At 45.9% G+C, this 21,578-nt stretch overlaps 1 protein-coding gene across 1 annotated transcript; it reads left to right on the top strand.

Moving 5' to 3' along the window:
- The first annotated feature begins 6,064 nt into the window (after window positions 1–6,064).
- On the top strand, window positions 6,065–14,651 carry LOC145522352 (pregnancy-associated glycoprotein 2-like). Its single transcript, XM_081531120.1, has 8 exons — window positions 6,065–6,277; window positions 7,118–7,235; window positions 7,326–7,444; window positions 8,922–9,121; window positions 10,032–10,148; window positions 11,641–11,785; window positions 11,873–11,971; window positions 14,341–14,651. Exons 1-8 carry the CDS (start codon window positions 6,143–6,145, stop codon window positions 14,500–14,502), a joined length of 1,095 nt encoding a protein of 364 aa, XP_081387246.1. The 5' UTR covers window positions 6,065–6,142; the 3' UTR covers window positions 14,503–14,651.
- The last annotated feature ends 6,927 nt before the right edge of the window (window positions 14,652–21,578 follow it).

The following is a 21,578-nucleotide window of genomic DNA, read 5'->3' as shown; positions in this document are numbered from 1 at the left end:
CCATGGATGGGTACCAGCCTTAGCCTATTAGGAACCAGGCCGCACAGCAGGAGGTGAGCAGCAGGCCAGTGAGTGAGGCTTCATCTGTATTTACAGCTGCTCCCATCGTTCTGCCATCACCCAGAGATGGGACAGCCTAGTTCCAGGAAAACAAGTTCAGGGCTTCACTGATTCTGCATTATGTTGACTTGTATAATTATTTCATTATACATCACAATATAATAATAGAAATACATGCACAATAAATGCAATACCCTTGAATCATCCAGTTTCCACAACCACCACCCTCTGTCTACAGAGAAATTGTCTTCCAGGACACCAGTCCCTAGTGCCCAAGAAGCTGGGGACCACTAATATAGAGAATAGCTTCTCTGTACCTTTTTCCATGTATTTCCCTGAAAACTGGTAGTTGTTGTTCTGTGCCTAAGTCATGTCTGACTATGTTCGAACACGGACTATGCACAGCCCACGGACTGTAGCCCATGGACAAGAGCACGTCAGGCTTCCCTGTCCTTCACTATCTTCCAGAGTTTGCTCAAACTCATGTCCATTGAGTCAGTGATGCCATACAACCATCTCATCCTCTGTTGCTCCCTTCTCTTCCTGCCTTCAATCTTTCCCAGCACCAGGGTCTTTTCTAATGAGTCAGCTCTTCACATCAGGTGGCCAAAGGATTGGAGCTTCACCTTCAGCCTCAGCATCAGTCCTTCCAATGAATATTCAGAGCTGGTTTCCTTCAGGATTGACAGGTTTGATCTCCTTGCTGTCCAAGGGACTTTCATGAGTCTTCTCCAGCACCACAGTTAGAAAGCATCAATTCTTCGGCACCCAGTCTTCTTTATGGTCTGACTCTCACATCCGTACATGACTACTGGAAAAGCTCAACACTAGTAATTAGATCTAGACTTGAGATCAACAAATTGCATTGGAATACTTCCTGTGTAGTTCCATATATTCCCTGTGGCACCACTTCAAGAGGCTCATAATTTCTAGTTGCCCCAATTTGATAGACACTGAGATCCGGTGGGTCCTGATGTTGGCAACCTCATGCATCCATTATAAACTTCCCTTTTGATCATTCATCACATGATTCTAGCATCCGCTGGTGATCTGGCCTAGTTCCATTGTTTTATGAGGATGTTGCAAAACAGTGATTTCTTAATTCTACCACTCCTGAGTTTAATTCCTGGAATGTTCCAATTAAAAAAGAAATTCCTTCAACTGTTTGTAGTTAATGAAATATGCCTCATACAAACAAAAAATAGCGTAAATATTGATTATTTCCCTTTCTCAGTGGCCAGAAAGGTGAGCTGGTGCCCCAGAAACCTGTCGCAGTGACTAATTAAGTGTTGTCTATTAGTTTTTGGAGCTTCTGTCTATTTGTATATTTAACTTGTTTCATTAGTTTGACGTGATGCTAAAATTGTCCCATTTCTGACCTCTTCATATGGATTCCAAAACTTTTTGTCCAGCTCTTGGTGGTCTTTGTAGGCCCTCAACATTCTGGTCCTTCAAGATTCCCAGGCTTATCTTGTGCATTTCTTGGCCCAGGCCTGAAATCAGCCCATCTCTTCAGGAATCTCTGGATCCTCTGGTAGTAAATGGTATTTAGAGCTCACACACTATGCCTCAGGATAATCACTATTATCAAGTTGTCATTGCTTCTAGGCTTTTCTGGCATCAGAGCCAGGAAGTACAGATTTTCTTTAAAAAATAAAAAAAGGAAAATAATTAATAATAAATGGTTTCTCTATCCACTGAAAGTCTTGTTTCAGAACAACATTAGCATTAATTACTGACTTGCTTTTGGGCTTCCCTTGTCGCTCAGCCGGTAAAGAATATGCCCGCAATGCAGGAGACCTGGGTTCAGTCCCTGGGTTGGGAAGATCCACTGGATAAGGAAAAGGCTACCCACTCCAGTATTCTGCCTGGAGAATTTCCTGGACTATATAGTCCATGGGGTCGCAAAGAGTCGGACATGACTGAGCGACTTTCACACTACACTGCTTTAACCAGTAGCATACATACGATCCTCTCACAGTTACAAAAGCAGTATCACCAAAATAAGGTGTTGAAAAGAGTCTCAGATTTCTTTACCTTTTTGGTTTTTTGTTTTCTTTTGGTTTTGTTTTGGATGTGGGGGCTTATTTTTGTCTCTTTGTCTTTTGAAAATATTCCACTCTGAATGCAGAGTCTAAATTCTGAAGTTTAAGGTTACTTAATATTTTTTCTGTAACAGCTCTGTCACCAACTTGATACAATTAGACTCATTTGTCTTAGTTTATTCTCAGTTCTACAGATATGTTTATTCTTTTAATTCTGTTACACATTTACATGGTTGCAAAGTCAAACAGTTAATGTAAAACAAGAAAAATCACTTCTGTCTCTGCTCCTCATCCATAAATTACATTTTTAGTAGTATATGGTGTACTCTTCCACTTTTTCTTATGAAAATAGACTTATATATGTATGTAAAAGCAACAAACTAAAAGCACTTTTTTGGTCCCTCTCTTAAAAAACTAAATAGTGTACCCTTAAGATCTTATCCATTCCACTCCTCCCTCCATCCGCATCATACCCAGGTGTTGGGATGCCCTGTGCCTTATTCCACAGTCCCCTGTGGATGGTCACTTCAGGTATGTTTCTTATCTTTTACATTTACAAGCAGTGTTGCAGTGAATAGCTTGTGCATATGATGCTTTGTATTTTTGTCAGTATATCTTTGAGATAGATCCCTAGAAGTAGAATTGCTGAGTTAAAGGGCATATGTGTGTGTCATTTGTTAGATGCTGTCAAACCCCCTCTATCGACTGAACCACTGAATGTTTAAAATGTGCAAAAATGAGGGTTAAGATGCAGCACCCCATCTTTACACACTTGGTGACCAGGGAGCCTCCCAATGTTCTACCCAAGACACTGGCTTGCATAGATCTCACAAAGGAACACCCAGGCCCTTGGGAGTCCTGGAAAGAGCCGTAAAACAACATTGCCTTTACTTCAGCTGGAATAACATTTTAACAGGTAGCCCTGTTCATCTCTCCACGGGGTCAAAAAGAGCCGAACATGACCGAGCAAATGAGCTGAACTGTTCATCTCAGGCTGAGCAAGAGCCCTGAGTGAGTGGTTTTTTTCTTTTTTTGTCTTGTTTGATAGATAAGACACTTCAAAATTATCTCTTTGTATGTTTGATTGTACGTATGTTTGGCATAGCATATTAAAAAGCAGAGACATTACTTTGCTGATAAAGGTCTGTATAGTCAACGCTATGGTTTTTCCAGTAGTCATGTATGGATGTGAGAGTTGAACCATAAAGAAAGCTGAGTGCCGAAGAATTGATATTTTTGAACTGTGGTGTTAGAGAAGACTCTTGAGCTTCCCTTGGACTGCAAGGAGATCAAACCAGTCAATCTTAAAGGAAATCAATCCTGAATATTCATGGAAGGACTGACACTGAAGCTGAAGCTCCAGTACTTTGGCCACCTGATGTGAAGAACAGACTCATTAGAAAAGACCCTGGTGCTGGGAAAGATTGAAGGCAGAATGAGAAGAGAACTACAGAGGATGAGATGGTCGGATGGCATCACTGACTCAATGGACATGAGTTTGAGCAAGCTTCAGGAGATGGTGAAGGACAGGGAAGCCTGGCGTGCTGCAGTCCATGGGGTCGCAAATACTGAACCACTGAACAACAACAACAAATGTTTGGTTTAGCAGACAAAAAGTTTCCAGGCATGGACCCTATTGGTGAATTACATCAGAATTCAATCCATTTCTCCTCAGCAAATGGACATTATTAAATTCATGGTTTATATGACCCTGCTATTCTTTTTTCACAAGTGGAAGGAAAATTAACATGTTTAATATGCATTCACTCCCATATGCAATCAACCAGCTTCAATTGAACCCCCTCCCTGTCCCCTCTCTACTCCCACCTCTAAGCCAGACATAAAAAACTGCACAGCCCCCAGGCTGAATCCAGAACACATTAGTTGGGGAATTGTTTTTTTGGGAAAAAAAAAAAAAAGATAAGTTGCTAACATTTAAAATAAAGAGATTGTACATAAATATCCAGACTTCTGACTTCTCTTGAAAACTTGGCCAGCTTTCCAGCATGGCAGCCGCTGGTTGGAGCTGAGGAGAGGCCCTGCCCCAGTGTTAGGATCCATGATGCCCGGTGTCCAGGATGCCCACCCAGCCCTTCCATCATTTCTCTTGCCTCCTGGGCCACGAGTTTGTGTAAACTGCTCTAGACTGCTAGCCCCTGAGGACAGACCACCTGTGTCTTATACGACTTTGATTTTTCAGCATCCTAGCCAGACCCCAGCACACAAGGCTCTCCTTATATGTTTACTGGATGATATAGTATCTTGCGGATGTCTGCATCACATTTCTTCCAATACTGAAACTGTGCAGTTGTAATACTGCTCTAGTCTAGATCTTTGACACAGATTGGCATCAAAGGTGCCCCTGATCTGTGCCAATGTCCCACTACCTAGTCACTCATATGTCACTGGGCTGCCCCTAAAGTCTTCACTTTGCCATTTGGCCTTTTTTCCTCCTAGCAATCTCCTCCCCAACTGAGCACAGCCATGCACATCTCGTGAAGTGTCTAGAAAGACCACATGAGATCACGAATGTCTAGCATGGCCCCCAGCATTTACTTTTATCACATTATTAGCAGTGTTTTGTGTCCCAGTTGGCAAGAGTTTTGCCACTCTTAGTTTAGTTTAATTTTTCATCCATGCCTCAAGGAAGAGATTACAGTAGTCTCTCTGTATTCTGAGGATTTTCCAAGTCGAATACGCACAGAGATTGATAGAGGTAAAGATTTTATGGAGAAATTCCTATTTCTTATCAGATCCACCACTAGCCTAAAGGGGACAATTAGGGCAGGTCAGAGTATATATAACTAGGAGCTCCTGGTCACCACTGCAAGCTCAGAACTCGATATTCCCTGAGTACTTGAAACCAGGAAAGAAGCATGAAGTGGCTTGTGCTTCTCGGGCTGGTGGCCCTCTCCAAGTGCATAGTCATGTAAGTATGGGGACTACTAGTGGCATCATCTCTCTTTTTGGGATTTCACTTGTCATCCTCTTATTCTTCCACCCACTAGGGTAAGAAGAGAAAGTAGTCATTCCCTGGCAGTCTTAAAGATCAACTCTCACTTATTGATGAGACCTTTGTCATGGGCACTGTGGGGTCCAGGTGTCTTGGGGCACACCTGCAGGGTTGCACAACTATGTGGGTGCCAATCACATCATGACCTATGTAAAAATGGCACTTCTTGGAATTGTTCAGTGCACAACCTGTGCAATGGTATGTGTGGTCCTGTGAAAAAGCATTTCTCTTGCATTTGCTTCTAGGTCTTCTCTCTGCCCTCTCTCCACCTCTGTGTGTATGTGTCAGTGTCTTCATCTGTGTATCTCTCTTTTTTATCTCTCCATCTCTTGATATCTCTGTGCATGCAGAAGTCTCTGTTTCATTTTTTTCTGTTTTGATTCTTCCTTACTTCTCTAGACTCTTAATTTCTCTAATTTATTCTCCATCCCCTGACATTTACTCTCATCCATCTTTTCTGCTAGCGCCCTGGAGGAAGATGAGGAGGACTACTTCTATGCTGTTTTATCTCTAACAAGCTGTACAACCACAAACAAGTCACAAACTCCCTGCATTTCCTTTCTTCCCCTGTAAAAACAGGATAATGATCCCCTTCTACATCACTCCCAAGATTCTTTGAAAAAGATACAGTGGGATGGCAACAGCAATGGTGATGGCTGTCACTGTTGAGACTTCCTGTATATCAGAAACATTATATCCATCATCTCACTTAATACCCAAAACATTCCATATGGGGGGGGTAAGGATTATTACATTCCACCTTCTAACCAATAGAGAAATTGAGATTCTGAAAGGTCATATGGCTTACCCAAGATTACAAGACAGAGCCTGTAGTCAGACCTAAGTCTTTGCCATGGTCCCTGCACAGCGTTCTAATAATGAAGATGACACATAAAAGGGCTTAAAAACTACAAAGCGCCATTACAATGTCAAGTATGACAGTCGTAATAGAACAGGGACAACTGACTGCTGCGCCTTCTTGTTTCCCTTCCCCACGCGCGGTGAAAGAATCCCTCTGACGAAGATGAAGACCATGCAAGGAACTATCAGGGGAAAACACTTGCTGGAAAAATTCTTGGATGAACAATCTCACAGCCTGTCCCAGAATTCTGATCCTGACGACAAATTCTCTTCTCACCGACTGGTGAATTTCCAGAATGTGAGTGTGTTGGGAAGGTGCTGCACCACAGCGCCCCTTGGTGGTCTGGCCTAGCACTGGGGTTCATCTGGAAGTGGTCAGGCGGAGGATTGGGGTGGTGGGGCTTCTGTAAGAGGCAGAAACACGGGGGAAAGGGGACCCCGTTTCCAGAGGAGAAGTCACTCTCACCCTCAACCCTTGGTCTGTGGTGACTGGGTCCAGCATGACCAGGGGGTAGGTAAACATCCATTTCTGTGTTAAAGATGTGGCAATAGTTTGAGAGAAATTGTTCTTTCTGAACAAAGTGAGCTACTCAGTTAGAGATGAAGGGTGAGTCACAACTGATCAAAAGGTAAAGCCAACTGCATCAAGTGTGAAACCCAGGCAGAGAAAGTTCACCCTCTACAGATCAAGGAATGACACCAGTAAAAAGTTACTGAGCCCCTAAGGCGTGTGAGATCATAAAAAATTAACACTATGGTGATTTAAAAAAAAAAAAAAAGAGCTTTATCTTCTTCAAAAATGTACAGGCTAGGCTGAGAGAGAGGCAAAGATTGAATACATGTCAAACGAAAGGGCCACCTGCGTGTTGTTGACAGGACATGCTCTGAGTTTAGAGGGAGTGGCCTGAGGTGACCTAGGAGGGCCACCTGGAGAAGGAGGCACTGAGCCTGGGCCCTAAAGAGGAGACTGCAGAGCTTCTCAAATGAAGGGACTGGTCTGAGCAGAGGCTGGGGGGGGGGGGCAGTTGGAAAGTGATTTCTGGATACCTGGGATGCCCAGAGGGAGGCAGTACTCCAGGAATTGGGGGGTATCCAGGCAGCCAGGTCTGCCCTAAACTCCCCTCCCCGGCCCCTGTAGATGGCCTACTTTGGTAAGATCACCATCGGAACACCTCCTCAAGAGTTCCAGGTCAACTTTGACACCGGCTCATCTGACTTGTGGGTGCCTTCTGTCAACTGCCAAAGTCCCTCCTGCTGTGAGTACCAGCCCCCCCACCAATCTTGCCCTCCCCAACCCCCCTTCTCCATCTTGGCACCTGACAGATTCCCATCGCTTGTGTCGGCAGCTACACATAAGAGATTCAACCCTCAGAAGTCCACCACCTTCCTGCCTTTGGGCCAGAAAATCGACCTCAGATACGGCTCCGGGAGGATGAACGGTGTTCTTGGCTGTGACACCATTCAGGTAACGTGGAAACCAGGGGCTGAGTCAGAGCTGGCCCTGGGAGCGACCACTGCTTACAAAACAGATGCAGGACCAGCTGGGAAGGTACTCTCTGGATTTTTCCCTTGTGGCCCCACCAAACATGACCACTTACCAAAGTCCCCTAGTGGCTGGCCACCTGCTGGGTAGGGCCTTTGCCTGGGGAGACAGCATCCCTGCAGACACACAAGCTCCCACAGTGGCTAACCCAGAGAGAGTGGCTTGGGGGGTGGATTTGCAGCTCCTTTGCCCGTGAGCAGCCCAAGGTTCATTTGGCTGGGAGTAGGGAAGCAGGGGAGTAAAGCACCGACTTTCATATTCTCAGGAACTCTACCGGGCACATTCACTGTAATAACTTGCTTAGTCTGGTAGCGACCCACGCACCAGGTACTATGATCAGCTCATGATACAGGTGAGGGAACTGAGGTGCAGAGAGCAAGGGCATGGCCAAGGTCACACATGTGGTAAGCAGTAGAGCTGGGCTGGCCAGTCAGAACTCAAGCAGGTAGGGGAATTTGGGAAGAGGTTAAAACTGATCTGGACTTCCCTGGTGGCTCAGAGGTTAAAGCGTCTGCCTCCAATGCGGGAGACCTGTGTTCGATCCCTGGGTCGGGAAGATCCCCTGGAGAAGGAAATGGCAAACCACTCCAGTATTCTTGCCTGGAGAATCCCATGGACAGAGGAGCCTGGTAGGCTACAGTCCACAGGGTCGCAAAGAGTCGGACACGACTGAGCGACTTCCCTTTCTAAAACTGATCTGGGGTCCCTGGGGGCAGCCCAGGATTTCAGGTATCCAGGCAGGTAAAGCAGGAGTCATAGATGTGGGAGGGGCCTGATAAATGGATTCTCATTCTAGGGGGCCTTTGAGAGTCTAATAAAAACTATGTCTTGCCTCCCCCTAAGTGCCTGAGTATGCTCTGACTGTGTTTCTCTGTCTCTGTCTCTCTCTCACACACACACAGGCACTCACACACAAGTGTTCACACCCTGAAAAGCCTGTTTTCCAGGCAAAGTTGTCATAAGAACCTTTCCAGTGATATTGTATAATGGGCTGCTGTCTTTCTGGACAGATGCATAATCCACAGCACATGACAATGAATTCAGTCCATTTCTGTCGTTAGATCATAGTGATGCCAAAGGGAAGACTACCCAGCTCTCTACTCGCTTCTTCCACAAGGGGACACCATTCAGTCCTGTCCTGTTGCCCCACCTGTACAGAAGACATGAAGCCAATTTGACTCAGCTGGCGTTTGCAGCTCTGAGAAGTAGATGTTCTTAAAATACACAGCCCCACACCAATGGAAACCAAATTCCTGTCCCAGCTTGGTCTAACCATCTGATATTAACCCAGGGCATAGCCAGGTCTCACTTCTCTGCAATGCTGATGATATCTCCTCCCCAGCCCAGTACCAGCCCCATTTCCCAAAACATTATATGGGAACACTCTCCTCTCCCACAGATCGGGAACCTTGTCATCGTGAACCAGACTTTTGGCTTGAGCCAGAATCAGTCCAGTTGGGTCCTGGAACAAGTACCTTATGATGGCCTCCTGGGCTTGGCCTACCCCAACCTCGCTGTCCAAGACACCACCCCAGTCTTCGACAACCTGAAGAACCAAGGAGTCATTTCTGAGCCAGTCTTTGCCTTCTACTTGAGCTCGTAAGTCTGAGGTAGACCAGATCTCTCTTCAAATTAGCCGAACAATGCTTGTGGCTGCATGAAAAATTATAGACTACCTGATCCAGAATTTTCATGATAGATAGTCTAACTCAGGAGAACTACAGCTTCAGGGTCACATCTGGCCCCATCACCGGTTTTTGTAAATAAAGTTTTATTGGAACATAACCGTGCTCTTGGGCTCCAGAGCAGTGGCTTGGTCTAAGGCAGTGGAGATAAGAGGGAGAGCAATGGAAGGTGTCAGGAAATGGATTGGAGGAAAAGGCAACAGGATTTGCTGATGAATTTGATATGGAAGGAAGGAAAGGGATGGCGGAAATGTTCCTTCCTCACTAACAATTTACCAAGAACACAGGACCAGCTACAGTTTGCAGGAGCCAGTGCAAAATGAAAACATAGGACGCTGTGTTCAAAATATATTAGGAATTTTAAGACAGGGAGAGAAGAGGTGGGGGACCTGCTGAATCTGGAGTCCCATGGATGGTACAGGGAACAGGCAAGTGAAACCAACCCTGGGTAACCCTGAACCCATGCCAAAACACCCTCAGCCCTTGACTTTTATGAAAACTGAAAGGCTAGACAAGAAGGAAGCCAGACCCCTCCAGCACGAAGCCCTCTGAGGGAATATCTGAGCACTCAGGTAGCTGGAAGGGACCAGGTCCTCTTCAGAAGGATGGGTGGTCGGATGCAGTCCAGGTTGCCCAGCTTCAAACCTCTTCTCTGACACTCATTAGATGGTGACTGACCTTGGTCAGGTACTCAATCCCTCCGAGCCTCAGTTTTTGCATCTGTAAAATGGGGACCATAATAGTGCCTCTGATGGATGGAGAAGCACAGACAGTGTCTGGCATTTCTCTCCTCCAATGAGCCCCCCTCATCCTTCTCTCTTCAGCCGGCCAGGAAACAGCAGCGTGGTGATGTTTGGCGGGGTGGACCACACCTACCATAAGGGAAAACTCCAGTGGGTACCAGTGACCCAAGCCCGCTTCTGGCAGGTAGCCATGAGCCGGTAAGTCTTCCCCTCCGAGGGTCACCCCAAGTGATGCTCCCACACGTGCACAGGAACACAAGCAGACACACACAAATGCACGCACAGACACTCAGTCCCTCGCAGACATACACTCCACCCACAAAGACACACATAAAAACACATACAGAGACACATATAAACACACACAGGCACACAGATACACACAAGCACACACACAGACACAAACACAGATACAAACATCACCTATAGGTTCACAATTGCCCCAGGGCTCCTGACCAGCCCTCTGACCAGGGTCCTGAAAGGGTCCAGAGAGGCCCGGGCAGCTGGGCAAGGGCTGCACCCTGGTGCTATGAGGTGGGGAGCCTGGTTAGAGGACCCTATAGTGTGGTGAAAAAAGGATCGGGAGGGAATTTCATCAACCTGAACAGAGCTGTGATAAGATGACCTACTGACCAGGGCTACCCAGGACCAAGGGGGTCCTCAGTATACAGAACTGTCAGCTGAAATAGAGAAAAGGTCCAGGACAAACCGGGAAAACTGGTCTCCTCAGGGAGAAGTTACCCAGCAGTGGAGAGAGGGTGGCTGAAATCTTGAGACCTGAGAGCAACTCATAAAAAAAGACACCCCACCTCACCAGTGCTACTTACTGCCCAAACTGGGGACACAGTGGGGCGGGCGCTGTGACTGAATCAGGAGCTGGGATTCAGAAGTGGCCTGAGAACAAGGGGCAATAATTAATGGGATTCTCTGTGATATCCTCAGACCAAAGCTTTCCTGTCCTTCGGAGGTCTCCTGGATTGGCTCATGCTCCTCTGGCCTGGGCCTCAGGGTCTGAGCCAGGTGAGGGGGCGGTGATGGGACACACCCTCTCCCAGGGCAGCCTGTGTCTCCCCCACCCCCACGTTAAGCATCTGCTGCCCCGGGGAACCTCCCCCCTCACAGTGTGGGTTGACCTATTATTGGTCACATGACAGATAACAGGTCTCTGGGTGCTCCTCTTTCATTTTTTTCATTCATTCATTCAACCAACACACATTATGCGCCTGCTATGTGCTGGGCACCTAGGGAGGCACTGAGGATACAGCCTCCCTCACACCTAGTGAGGCAGATGTACGAGAAACGACTCACACACACAGTGGATTACCACTTTGGTAAATGCTAGACATGAGGAAGGGTCTACAGAGAGTGACCAAGACAGGAGCCCGATCTAGTCTGGGGGGAGCGCTTCCTTGACAACGTGACAAACTACAACCTGGAAGATGAGCAGAAATTCGCTAGACAGAGGGGATGGTCTCAGAAGGGTGACCAGCATGTGCCCAGGCCCTGAGACAGGAAAGGACCTGGTACATTCAAGAACTGAAAGGAAGTCAAAGGGGTGATGTGACCAGAGCAAAGGACAACAGAGTCTGGGCAAGAGCTGAAGGGCTGTTCAGGGGCAGTCAGGGAGGGAGCAGTCGTGAGGGAGACTTCAAAGTGACCCTGGTGCCTGCTTTCTCCCACTTTCTCTCAGCATGTCCATAAACGGGAATGTGGTTGGTTGTTCCCAAGGATGTCAGGCCATTGTGGATACTGGGACCTCGTCTCTGGTTGGGCCAACTCACCTGGTCGACAACATCCTGAAGCTCATCAACCCCAAGCCTATCATGGATGACAAGGTGAAGGGTCCCGCCATAGCATCCCTCCTGGGCTCCCTCCACACCAAGGATCACCTGGGCCCACCTGTCTTCCTCTCTGTCTTACAGCAAGTGCTTTTATGTGATGCGGTCGATAGCCTGCCGATGCTCATCCTCACCATCAACGGCATCAACTACCCTGTGCCCCCTCAGTACTACGTGCAGAAGGTGAGGGGGCAACGCTGGGGGCTGGCTCTCAAACTGGGACTTGCAGGAACCCTTGGGCTGCTGCTGGGAGGAGGGCGCCCTCTGCAGGCCAAGTCACACTATTGCAGATGCTGCTGAGCCCCTGTGGCTGGGCCAGAGCCTCCCACAAAACCAACCACGTGAGAGTAGAGGGCTGTCTGGGACATTCATCCTCCTGAAATAAACGTGGAGACAACACCCCTTGCTGGCATGACGCCTGACACAAGAACAGGGGAACACTAAGGGCCTCTGCCTCACAGAGCCTCGGTTCAACCAGTGCCTTCAGATGCATGAACACGGAAAGTCAATTCTAGTAATCCCTGAAATACCAAAGTGACGAGGAAGGGTTTGGCTGGAAACAGTCCCCGTGTCCTGTCCCAGTATAGTGACTAACAGTCTCTCTTCCCTTCTCGGAAGTGCGCGGGTTGGGATGATAAATTACATGGTCACCCTAGTCCTTGGCTGCAGCTTCGCCTTGCACTCACAGTGCCCCCTCTGTGAGTTGGGGTACCAGACCCCTCTGTGGGGAAGGTTGGATGCTAAGTTGAATAAAAGGTGCACATTGACTTCACAGCCCCAGCACAGGGTTAAGACTTAATGTCAGCTCCCTATGGGAGTTCAGGGCAGGCTGATGGGCTCAAAGGTTTTGAGGAAGAGAGGGAATTTCAGTAATTCTAATCCATCAGCCTCATGGAGGCATGAGGAGGTCTGCTTGGTCAAGTAGAATCTACACTGGATTATGTGCAAATGGCACCCCCCAGGGGCTGTGCAAAGGGGGGCTGGGGACAGATTAGGGGTGATGAGACCTGCAGACCGGAGGAGCACCAGGGTAAGTCACCCAAGCCAGCATGGAGTATCCAGGGATGGTGAGTGTGGGTCAGGAAGGCTTCCTAGAGGGTCTGTGTGTGTGCTATGTCGCTTCAATTGTGTCCACCTCAGCCACCCTATAGACCATAGCCCAGCAGGCTCCCCTGTCCATGGGGATTCTCCAGGCAAGAATGCTGGAATGGGTTGCCATGGTCTCCTCCAGGGCATCTTCAAGACCCAGAGATCGAACGAATGTTTCTTAAGTCTCTGGCATTGCAAGCTGATTCTTTACCGCTGCGCCACCAGGGAAGCCCTAGAAGGCCTTAGTGCAGTATAAATAACCAGTTGTGGGCACTGCTATAGTTAAAATGGATAACCAAAAACAACTTACTGTGTAGCACAGGGAACTCTGCTGGGTATTATGTGGCAGGCTGGATGGGAAGGGAGTTTGGAGGAGAACGGATACATGCATGTGTATGGCTGAGTCCCTTTGCAGTCCATCTAAAACTATCACAATAATGTTAATTAGGTATACTCCAATTCAAACTTTTAAAATTTTTAGAAAAAGAGTGGACTGTGGGGAATAGGGGGAAGAACACCCACTCTCTGCAGAGAAAACAGCGATTGGGGTCATAATGAAAGAAACTTAGAGTGTGAGGGGAACTGCAGGCCATTCTTGTACTTTTTAAATAAAATTTATTGAAGTATTGGGCTTCCCAGGTGGCTCAAATAGTAAAAAAACGTGCTTGCAATGCAGGAGACCCAGGTTTGATCCCTCGGTCGGGAAGATCCCCTGGAGAAGGGAATGGCTCCCCACTCCAGTATTCTTGCCTGGAGGATCCCAAGGACAGAGGAGCCTCGAGGGCTACAGTCTGTGGGGTCACAGAGTCGGACACAACTGAGCAACTAACACACACACATTGAAATACAGCTGATTTACAATGTTGTGTTAATTTCTGTTATACATTGAAGTCACTCAGTTTTATTTATATACAAGTATATCCATACTCTTCTTCATATTCTTTTCTGTTACAGTTTATCACGGGTTACTGAATACAGTTTCCTGTGCTACACAGTAGGACTTTGTTGTTTAACTGTGGGCTTCCCTCATACTTCAATCAATAAAGAGTCTGCCTGCAATGCAGGAGACCTGGGTTTGATTCCTGGGTCAGGAAGATCCCCTGGAAAAGGAAATAGCAACCAACTCCAGTATTCTTGCCTGGAGAATCCCATGGACAGAGGAGCCTGGCAGGCTACAGTCTATGGGGTCATAAGAGTTGGACACAATTGAGCAACTAAGCACACATATACTAGTTTACATCTGATAATCTCAAACTCCCAATCCTCCTCTCCCCACCCCCCTGTCCTGACAGCCACATGTTTTGGCCCTTCTTGTTCCTGTACCCCCACTTCTGCAGTTGCTGAGAGAACCACTTGATTCTTCTCAAAGGAGGGGGAAAATGGAAAAGTTGTCTGCTCTGGATATTGAGGAGGGTAACAGGTAAGGGCTCAGGCTGACTGGTGTGTATTTCTGTCTCCCCCAGATTTCTCAGGAGCTCTGCTTTAGCAGCTTTCAAGGGAGCACAGAGCACTTGAACCCTTTGGAAACCTCGGAGACTTGGATCCTGGGTGATGTCTTCCTGAGGCTGTATTTCTCGGTTTATGATCGAGGAAATGACAGGATTGGCCTGGCTCCTGCAGCGTAAATTTGGGCTGCTATAGGAATCAATCAGGGCCAGACAAACATACACTCACTCACATGCAGAGCCATCCCACCCAGGGATGCTGGTGAACTATGCTTGATGCTCTGCAAAGCCCTATTCTCAATAAAGAATAAAAGATTCATCTCAATGGTGCTGATACGAATGGGTGCCTCTCTTTGGGTCTGGGAGGTGCATCATAACCAGGCAGGATCTAGAATCAAGCCTCAACCACAAGTGAGAGGAGCCCAATTCCACTGGCTTCAAGAAAAGGGGAAACTTATTGGAAGGACATTGAGGGTCTGGGATGCAGGAACCAGAGGTCTAAAGATCTCAGAGACTGGACCCAAGAAATCAGAAACCATCAGCTCACTGTTTCTCTCCCTGGCTTTTTCTCTTCTCTCATCACTGATTCTCTTACCTGACAGCTTTCTTCCCTCAGGCCTCTACACCTAGTGAGGGAGTCTGAAGCTGCCTGCCCCGGGATTTTATCTCTCTAAGACGACTAACCAGTAAGGAAAGAAACTCAGAAGATATCAAGGTTCCAGGGAGGGCTCTGAATGGGCCACTTCAGAGTATGTGTTCAGCCCGGGACCAACCATCCTGGCAGGGGCATGGGGTCATATGCTTGGCTCAGTTGATCATGTGGCCCTGCCCCCACAGCAAACATGATTGACAGATTTCTGCAGAAGCACGTGGTTGAAACTTGGGAAAGGTCACCCAAAGAAGTGACAGGGGGATGTTCTAGATCATCTCACAGATGGAGAAAACAACAGAGGTGTGGCTGGGAGACCACAGGAGGAAAGAGCTTCCTCTTCAGGGAGATGGAGAATGGCTGGCATAGGACAAGGGGAGGGGCACTGCCTCCTGGCTTGTCCCCCCAACCCTGAAACACACCCGTAAATCCTGCAGTTACCATCTGTGTGTAGATCGGCCATATGTCCATGGCTACCTGTGCCTGGCTCCTTTGAGATGATGCTGGATTATAACTGGCTTGTGGGGAGTGAAAGCAGACTGGGTGCAAAGCTGATAAATGGCGAAGAGGTGAGCATAGAACTGGTGGTTCATATTTTTAACAGTAAATATCATGAAGTGAGCTAAATGAAGACTTGAGTGAACAGTCTCTCCAACTCGTTTTCCAGGTGGTCTTCATGGAATCATAAGCAATGATTCTGTCAATGAGAAACCACCAACAAGAGTAAGAATAATAACTCAGGTTAATTACAGATGTTAAATCTCACTCACTGACCCCCAAGGCGTCCCGGCAAAGCATAACCCCCATTGTACAGATGAAAAGAAGTCTTCTCCAATCTTCTGGCTCCAGCACTGGTGACAGGCACATAGCAGGCCCTCAAGTAATGCATGTTGAGTAAATGAATGGGTGAATTAGTAGATAGTTCTCAGGGACACATTGCTTCATCCTTGTCGGAACACATGCGTGGTCTCAGCATGGCTACTGCATAGTATCAAGGAGAAGGTCAGGCTTTGCTCACCTAATCAGCCTAAGGCCAGGGCTGGAGCTGGAGTCTGTTAATGAGCCCCCTGGTCTTGAGGCTCTGTATTTGCAGCCTGAGCCACCAACATGAGGATGAATTCTGATCTTCAAAGCAACCATCTTCCCCCAACCTCTACTTTTATCCTTTACAAATTGTAGACCATAGATTACTAGACTTTGGTGAGAGAAAAGATCAAAAAAAAAAGAAAAAGATAGGTCATGAACACTTCTACTAAGAGTGTAAATTTGTTCAATCTTTTTGGAAATGATTTGTCCTAAATATACCCGTGGCCTTTTGTCCAAGAAATTTTGCTTCTAACATTTATGTAAATCAATAACCTCAGATATGCAGATGACACCACCCTCATGGCAGAAAGTGAAGAAGAACTAAAAGAGCCTCTTGATGAAAGTGAAAGATGAGAGTGAAAAAGTTGGCTTAAAGCTCAACATTCAGAAAACTAAGATCAAGGCATCCAGTCCCATCACTTCATGGCTAATAGATGGGGAAATAGTGGCTAACTTTATTTTTGGGGGCTCCAAAATCACTGCAGATAGTGATTGCAGCCATGAAATTAAAAGACGCTTACTCCTTGGAAGGAAAGTTATGACCAACCTATACAGCATATTTTTTTTAATTATTCTTTTTTTTTTTTAATAAATTTATTTATTTTAGTTGGGGGCTAATTACTTTACGATATTGTAGTGGTTTTTGCCATACATTGACATGAATCAGCCATGGGTTTACATGTGTTCCCCATCCTGAATCCCCCTCCCACCTCCCTCCCCATCCCATCCCTCTGGGTCATCTCATTGCCCCAGCCCTGAGCATTTGTCTCATGCATCGAACCTGGAATGGTGTTCTGTTTCACATATGATAATATACATGTTTCAATGAAGCAGAGACATTACTTTGTCAACAAAAGTCCATCTAGTCAAGGCTATGGTTTTTCCAGTGGTCATGTATGGATGTGAGAGTTGGACTGTGAAGAAAGCTGAGCGCCGAAGAATTGATGCTTTTGAACTGTGGTGTTGGAGAAGACTCTTGAGAGTCCCTTGGACTGCAAGGAGATCCAACCAGTCCATCCTAAAGGAGATCAGTCCTAGGTGTTCATTGGAAGGACTGATGTTGAAGCTGAAACTCCAATACTTTGGCCACCTGATGCGAGCTGACTCATTTGAAAAGACCCTGATGCTGGGAAAGATTGAGGGCAGGAGGAGAAGGGGACGACAGAGGATGAGATGATTGGATGGCATCACTGACTCCATGGACATGAGTTTGGGTGAACTCCAGGAGTTGGTGATGGACAGGGAGGCCTGGTGTGCTGCAGTTCATGGGGTCGCAAAGAGTTGGACATGACTGAGCGACTGAACAGATACTGATACTGAAAGCTACTGGGCTTCCCTTGTGGTTCAGCTGGTAAAGAATCCACCTTCTATGTGGGAGACCTGGGTTCAATCCCTGGGCTGGGAAATCCCCTGGAGAAGAGAAAGGCCACTCCAGTATTCTGGACTGGAGAATTCCATGGAGTGTATAGTCCATGGGATTGCAAGAGTTGGACACGACTGAGTGACTTTCACTTCTATGATCAGAAGCACCCACAAACATAAAGAAGCAAGAAAGAATTCCTCAGTCTCTTACAAAAGTGAAACGCTGGACATCCCAAGGTCCATTCAACATAGAGTGTCCACAGCATCATGCAAACAACTGCCTGAAAATAGTATTCAATGTTAAGAGAAATCCTTCCAATAGGACATGGAGAGAAAAGAACAGAATACAAAACAGCATGATCCCAGGTTTGCAGAGCACGTGAAAGACAGTGAAGCATCCTCGCCAGGCATGTATATCCTGGAGCTTTTCTGTCTGGGCTCAAATCCCACCTCTGAGACCTACCAGTCGTGACCATGATAAATTCATCCCTGGACATCGGTTTCCTATTCTGCATATTTGGGGGTAGGGATTGTTCCTCCCTCACTAATCATCAGGAAAACCCAAATCAAATGACCATGAGATACTATCTCACATCTACGAGGATGGTCATTAGCAAAAATCGAAAGGTAACAAGTACAGTGAGGATGTGGAACCCTGTACACCAATGGTGGGTGTGTGAAATGGTGCAACTGCTGCAAAACAGAATTGAGGTTTTAAAAAAAAAATTTTTTTTTAATCACTATTTGATCCAGCAATGCTAGGCCTGGGTATTTATTCCAAAAAAAAAAAATTATAATCATGATCTCAAAGGGACATTTGTCCTGCCGTGTACACTGCAGTGTTTTCCACAATAGCCGAGATGCAGAAACAGCTTGGATCCATCAACAGTTGCATGAATAAAGAAAATGTGGTAGAGACAAACAATGGATATTATTCAGCATTTATAAAAGGAGGAAATCCCACCATTTTCAACAATTTAAATGAACCTGGAGGATGTTATGGGAAGTGAGAGAAGCCAGTCACAGAAGGATGAACACAGTATGATTCCACCCATATAAGTTTTCTAAAATAGTCAAATTCATAGCAGCAGAGAGTAAAATGGTGGTTGTCAGGGGTCAAGGAGAGGAGAAAAAAGAGGAGCTGCTATTCAAATGGTATGAAGTTTCAGCTACACAAAATAAGCAAGTCTTAGAGACCTGATATACAGCCTAATGCCTATCATTAACAATACTGTATTGTGCACTTAACCTTCTGTTAAGGCAAAGGATCTCATGTTAAATGTTTGTTATTGTTGTTAAGTCACTAAGTCGTGTCCAACTCTGTGACCTCATGGACTGCAGCACGCCAGACTTCCCTGTCCTTCACTATCTCCTGGAGTTTACTCAAACTCATGTCCATTGATTCAGTGATGCCATCCAACCATTTTGTTCTCTGTTGCCCCCTTCTTCTCCTATTGCTACAATACATAAAAAAACAAATACCTTTTTAAAAATGAAAAGTCTTATGCATACACACAGCTGATTCACATTGTTGTACAGCAGAAACTAACATAGCATTGTAAAGCAATGATACTCTAATTAAAAAAATCAAAAATGAATAGTCCTTTCTAACTGGAGGGAAGGGAGCAAAGACTGACTGCAAACTTGCACATTGCTTCTTTCTGGGGTGTTAAAAATGTTCTAAATTTAAACCATGATGATGGCTACATAACTCCATGAATATATGAAAAATCACTAAGCTATACACTGTAAATGATAGAATTTATAACATTTGAAATACATCTCAATCAGATAGTTATATACATACATATATATACTCACATATATATATATAAACAGGAAACAATAATCCCCAAACTTCTAGAGCTATACTGAAATGGATTAATTAATGGATTAATGGATGAAATTAATTAATCTACGGAAAGCCTTTAGGACAGTTACTGAAACACAGTAGCATGAGCTGTCATTATGTTTCACTCTTAAACTAGAGAAAGACCAAACGTGTGTAACAATGGTTTATATCAAGGTGGTAGCAATTCGGAAAATGTTTCCCCTTATGCTTTTCTTAGTTCTTTCAGGAATGGCATTTATGATCAGAGGAAAATTAAGCATTATTCTATAAAATACAGAGGCTTCCGACAAAGAGGGGACCGTTTCTTTGCTGGAGTTGGCTGTTGGAGCAGATTGATTCCCATAGAAAAAGCCATTCTGCAACAGATGGTGAAGGACTGACATCTAGTGGCCACGGTGGATATTGCAGGCACATTTCACAACGTTCTGACCTCTTGGCTGGGGAACCTGCCCGTTGATTTCATCTATTTGGAAGGGCTATTTAGCAATGTGAAGTCATTCCCATCAGCTCTCCCACTTTTAGACCTGATAGTCACACTTTGACAAATGGATTCCAAGTATATATATCTATCTATAAATGATTTATTAACTATAAATATTGTCCCAAGGATTTGATTTATACTAGTAAAAGTTAGAAACCACCCTAGATTCTAACATCAAGGAAATTATCACCAGGAAAGAATCAGCTTCTGGCTCTCTAGGTGGTGAGTGTGGACTATGCCCGAATAAAGAAATGTACAGCCTGAATCTCAGGTCACAAACACTCTCACTCTCCCTTCTTCACCTCCTTCAAATCAATAGAGAAATGACCCCTCCTCTATTTAAAATGCTAACCCTCCCTACCCCCTCCCTTGCTTCCACTTTCCTCCAGCATCACCACTTCACACACATTATCATTTCTCTATCTTTGATTATCTGTCTCCTTCCCTGGAGACACAAGGGCAGTGATTTGGGTTTGTCTTGACCCTTGATGAATCTCCAGTGCTTCCACTAGAACCTAGGACATCATAAATGTTCCATAAATATTTTGTTTATGAGTATTAGTGAAATCAAGGCTAAGAGAACACCATGTCATAGGTTCACGCTGAGTACAACTCTGTGAAATTGAGAGGTATGAATGTTGCTGCTTCCTTGGTGGCTCAGGCAGTAAAGAATCTGCGTGCAAAACCAGAGACCCGGGTGCAATCCCTGGGTCGGGAAGATACCCTGGAGAAGGGAATGGCTACCCACTTCAGTATTCTTGCCTGGAGAATGCCACTGACAGAGGAGGCTGGTGGGCTACAGTCCATGCAGTCACAAGAGTCAGACATGACTGAGCCACCAAGCACATACATGAACATTGCCAACTGTATCGGTCTGTTCGGACCAATAGCAGATGCCACAGACTGGGTGCCTTATACAACAGGCATTTACTTTGTCATGATTCTGGAGGCTGGTAGCCTGAGGTCAGGGTGTCTGCATCGTTGTTTCTTCCCCTCGGTGTATAGAAGGCCGTCTTCAGCTCTGTGTTTCCACAGGGTGTTTCCTCTGAGCATGTCTGTTTCCTAATCTCCTCTTCTCAAGACACCAGTCAGATTAGATTAGGGCCCACCCTGGTGACCTCATTTAATCTTAGTCATCTCTACTTCCAAATATAGTCATTCGGAAGTACTGGGGGTAGGACTTCAACATATGGATTTTCCAGGGGGAGGATGGAGGGTAGGGACACACAATTCAGCCCATAACACTATAAACACAAAAACAACCCTGAGACATGTCAGAAGAATACAGGAGTCAGCATAAAGAACTCCAGTGGGCCAGACATGGGATAATTTCAGCATGAAAATAATGATAATAATGGATTATCACTGACTGACTGAAATCAGAACCCATGAGTTCACACTGATCAATAAATACAAATATAAACAAACAAGATGAAAGGAAATCTCTTCCTTACCAAAGAACAACAATCTATTTTTTCAGTATTTATTTATTTATGGCTACACTGGGTCTTTGTTGCTGCTCGAGAGCTTTTCTCTGGTTGTGGCAAGCGGGCTACTTTTCCTTGCAGTGCACAGGCTTCTAATTGTGGCAGCTTCTCTTGTTTGGGGGCACAGGCTCTGGGAGCCCAGCCTTCAGTAGTTGTGGCTCACGGGTTCTAGAGAGTGGGCTCAGTAGTTACGGCGCAGTGGCCTAGTTACTCTGCAGCATGTGAAATCTTCCCGGACCAGGGATCGAACCCATGTCCCCTGCGTTGGCGAGCAGATTCTTATCCACTGTACCACCAGGAAGTCCAATAATTTTTAAGATGTAAAAGAAACAACAGAGT

Source organism: Giraffa tippelskirchi, chromosome 10 (assembly GCF_054371585.1).
Source record: "Giraffa tippelskirchi isolate mGirTip1 chromosome 10, T2T-mGirTip1v1.2.pri, whole genome shotgun sequence".
Lineage (NCBI taxonomy): Eukaryota > Metazoa > Chordata > Mammalia > Artiodactyla > Giraffidae > Giraffa > Giraffa tippelskirchi.
This window is presented reverse-complemented; position numbering and strand designations above follow the sequence as displayed.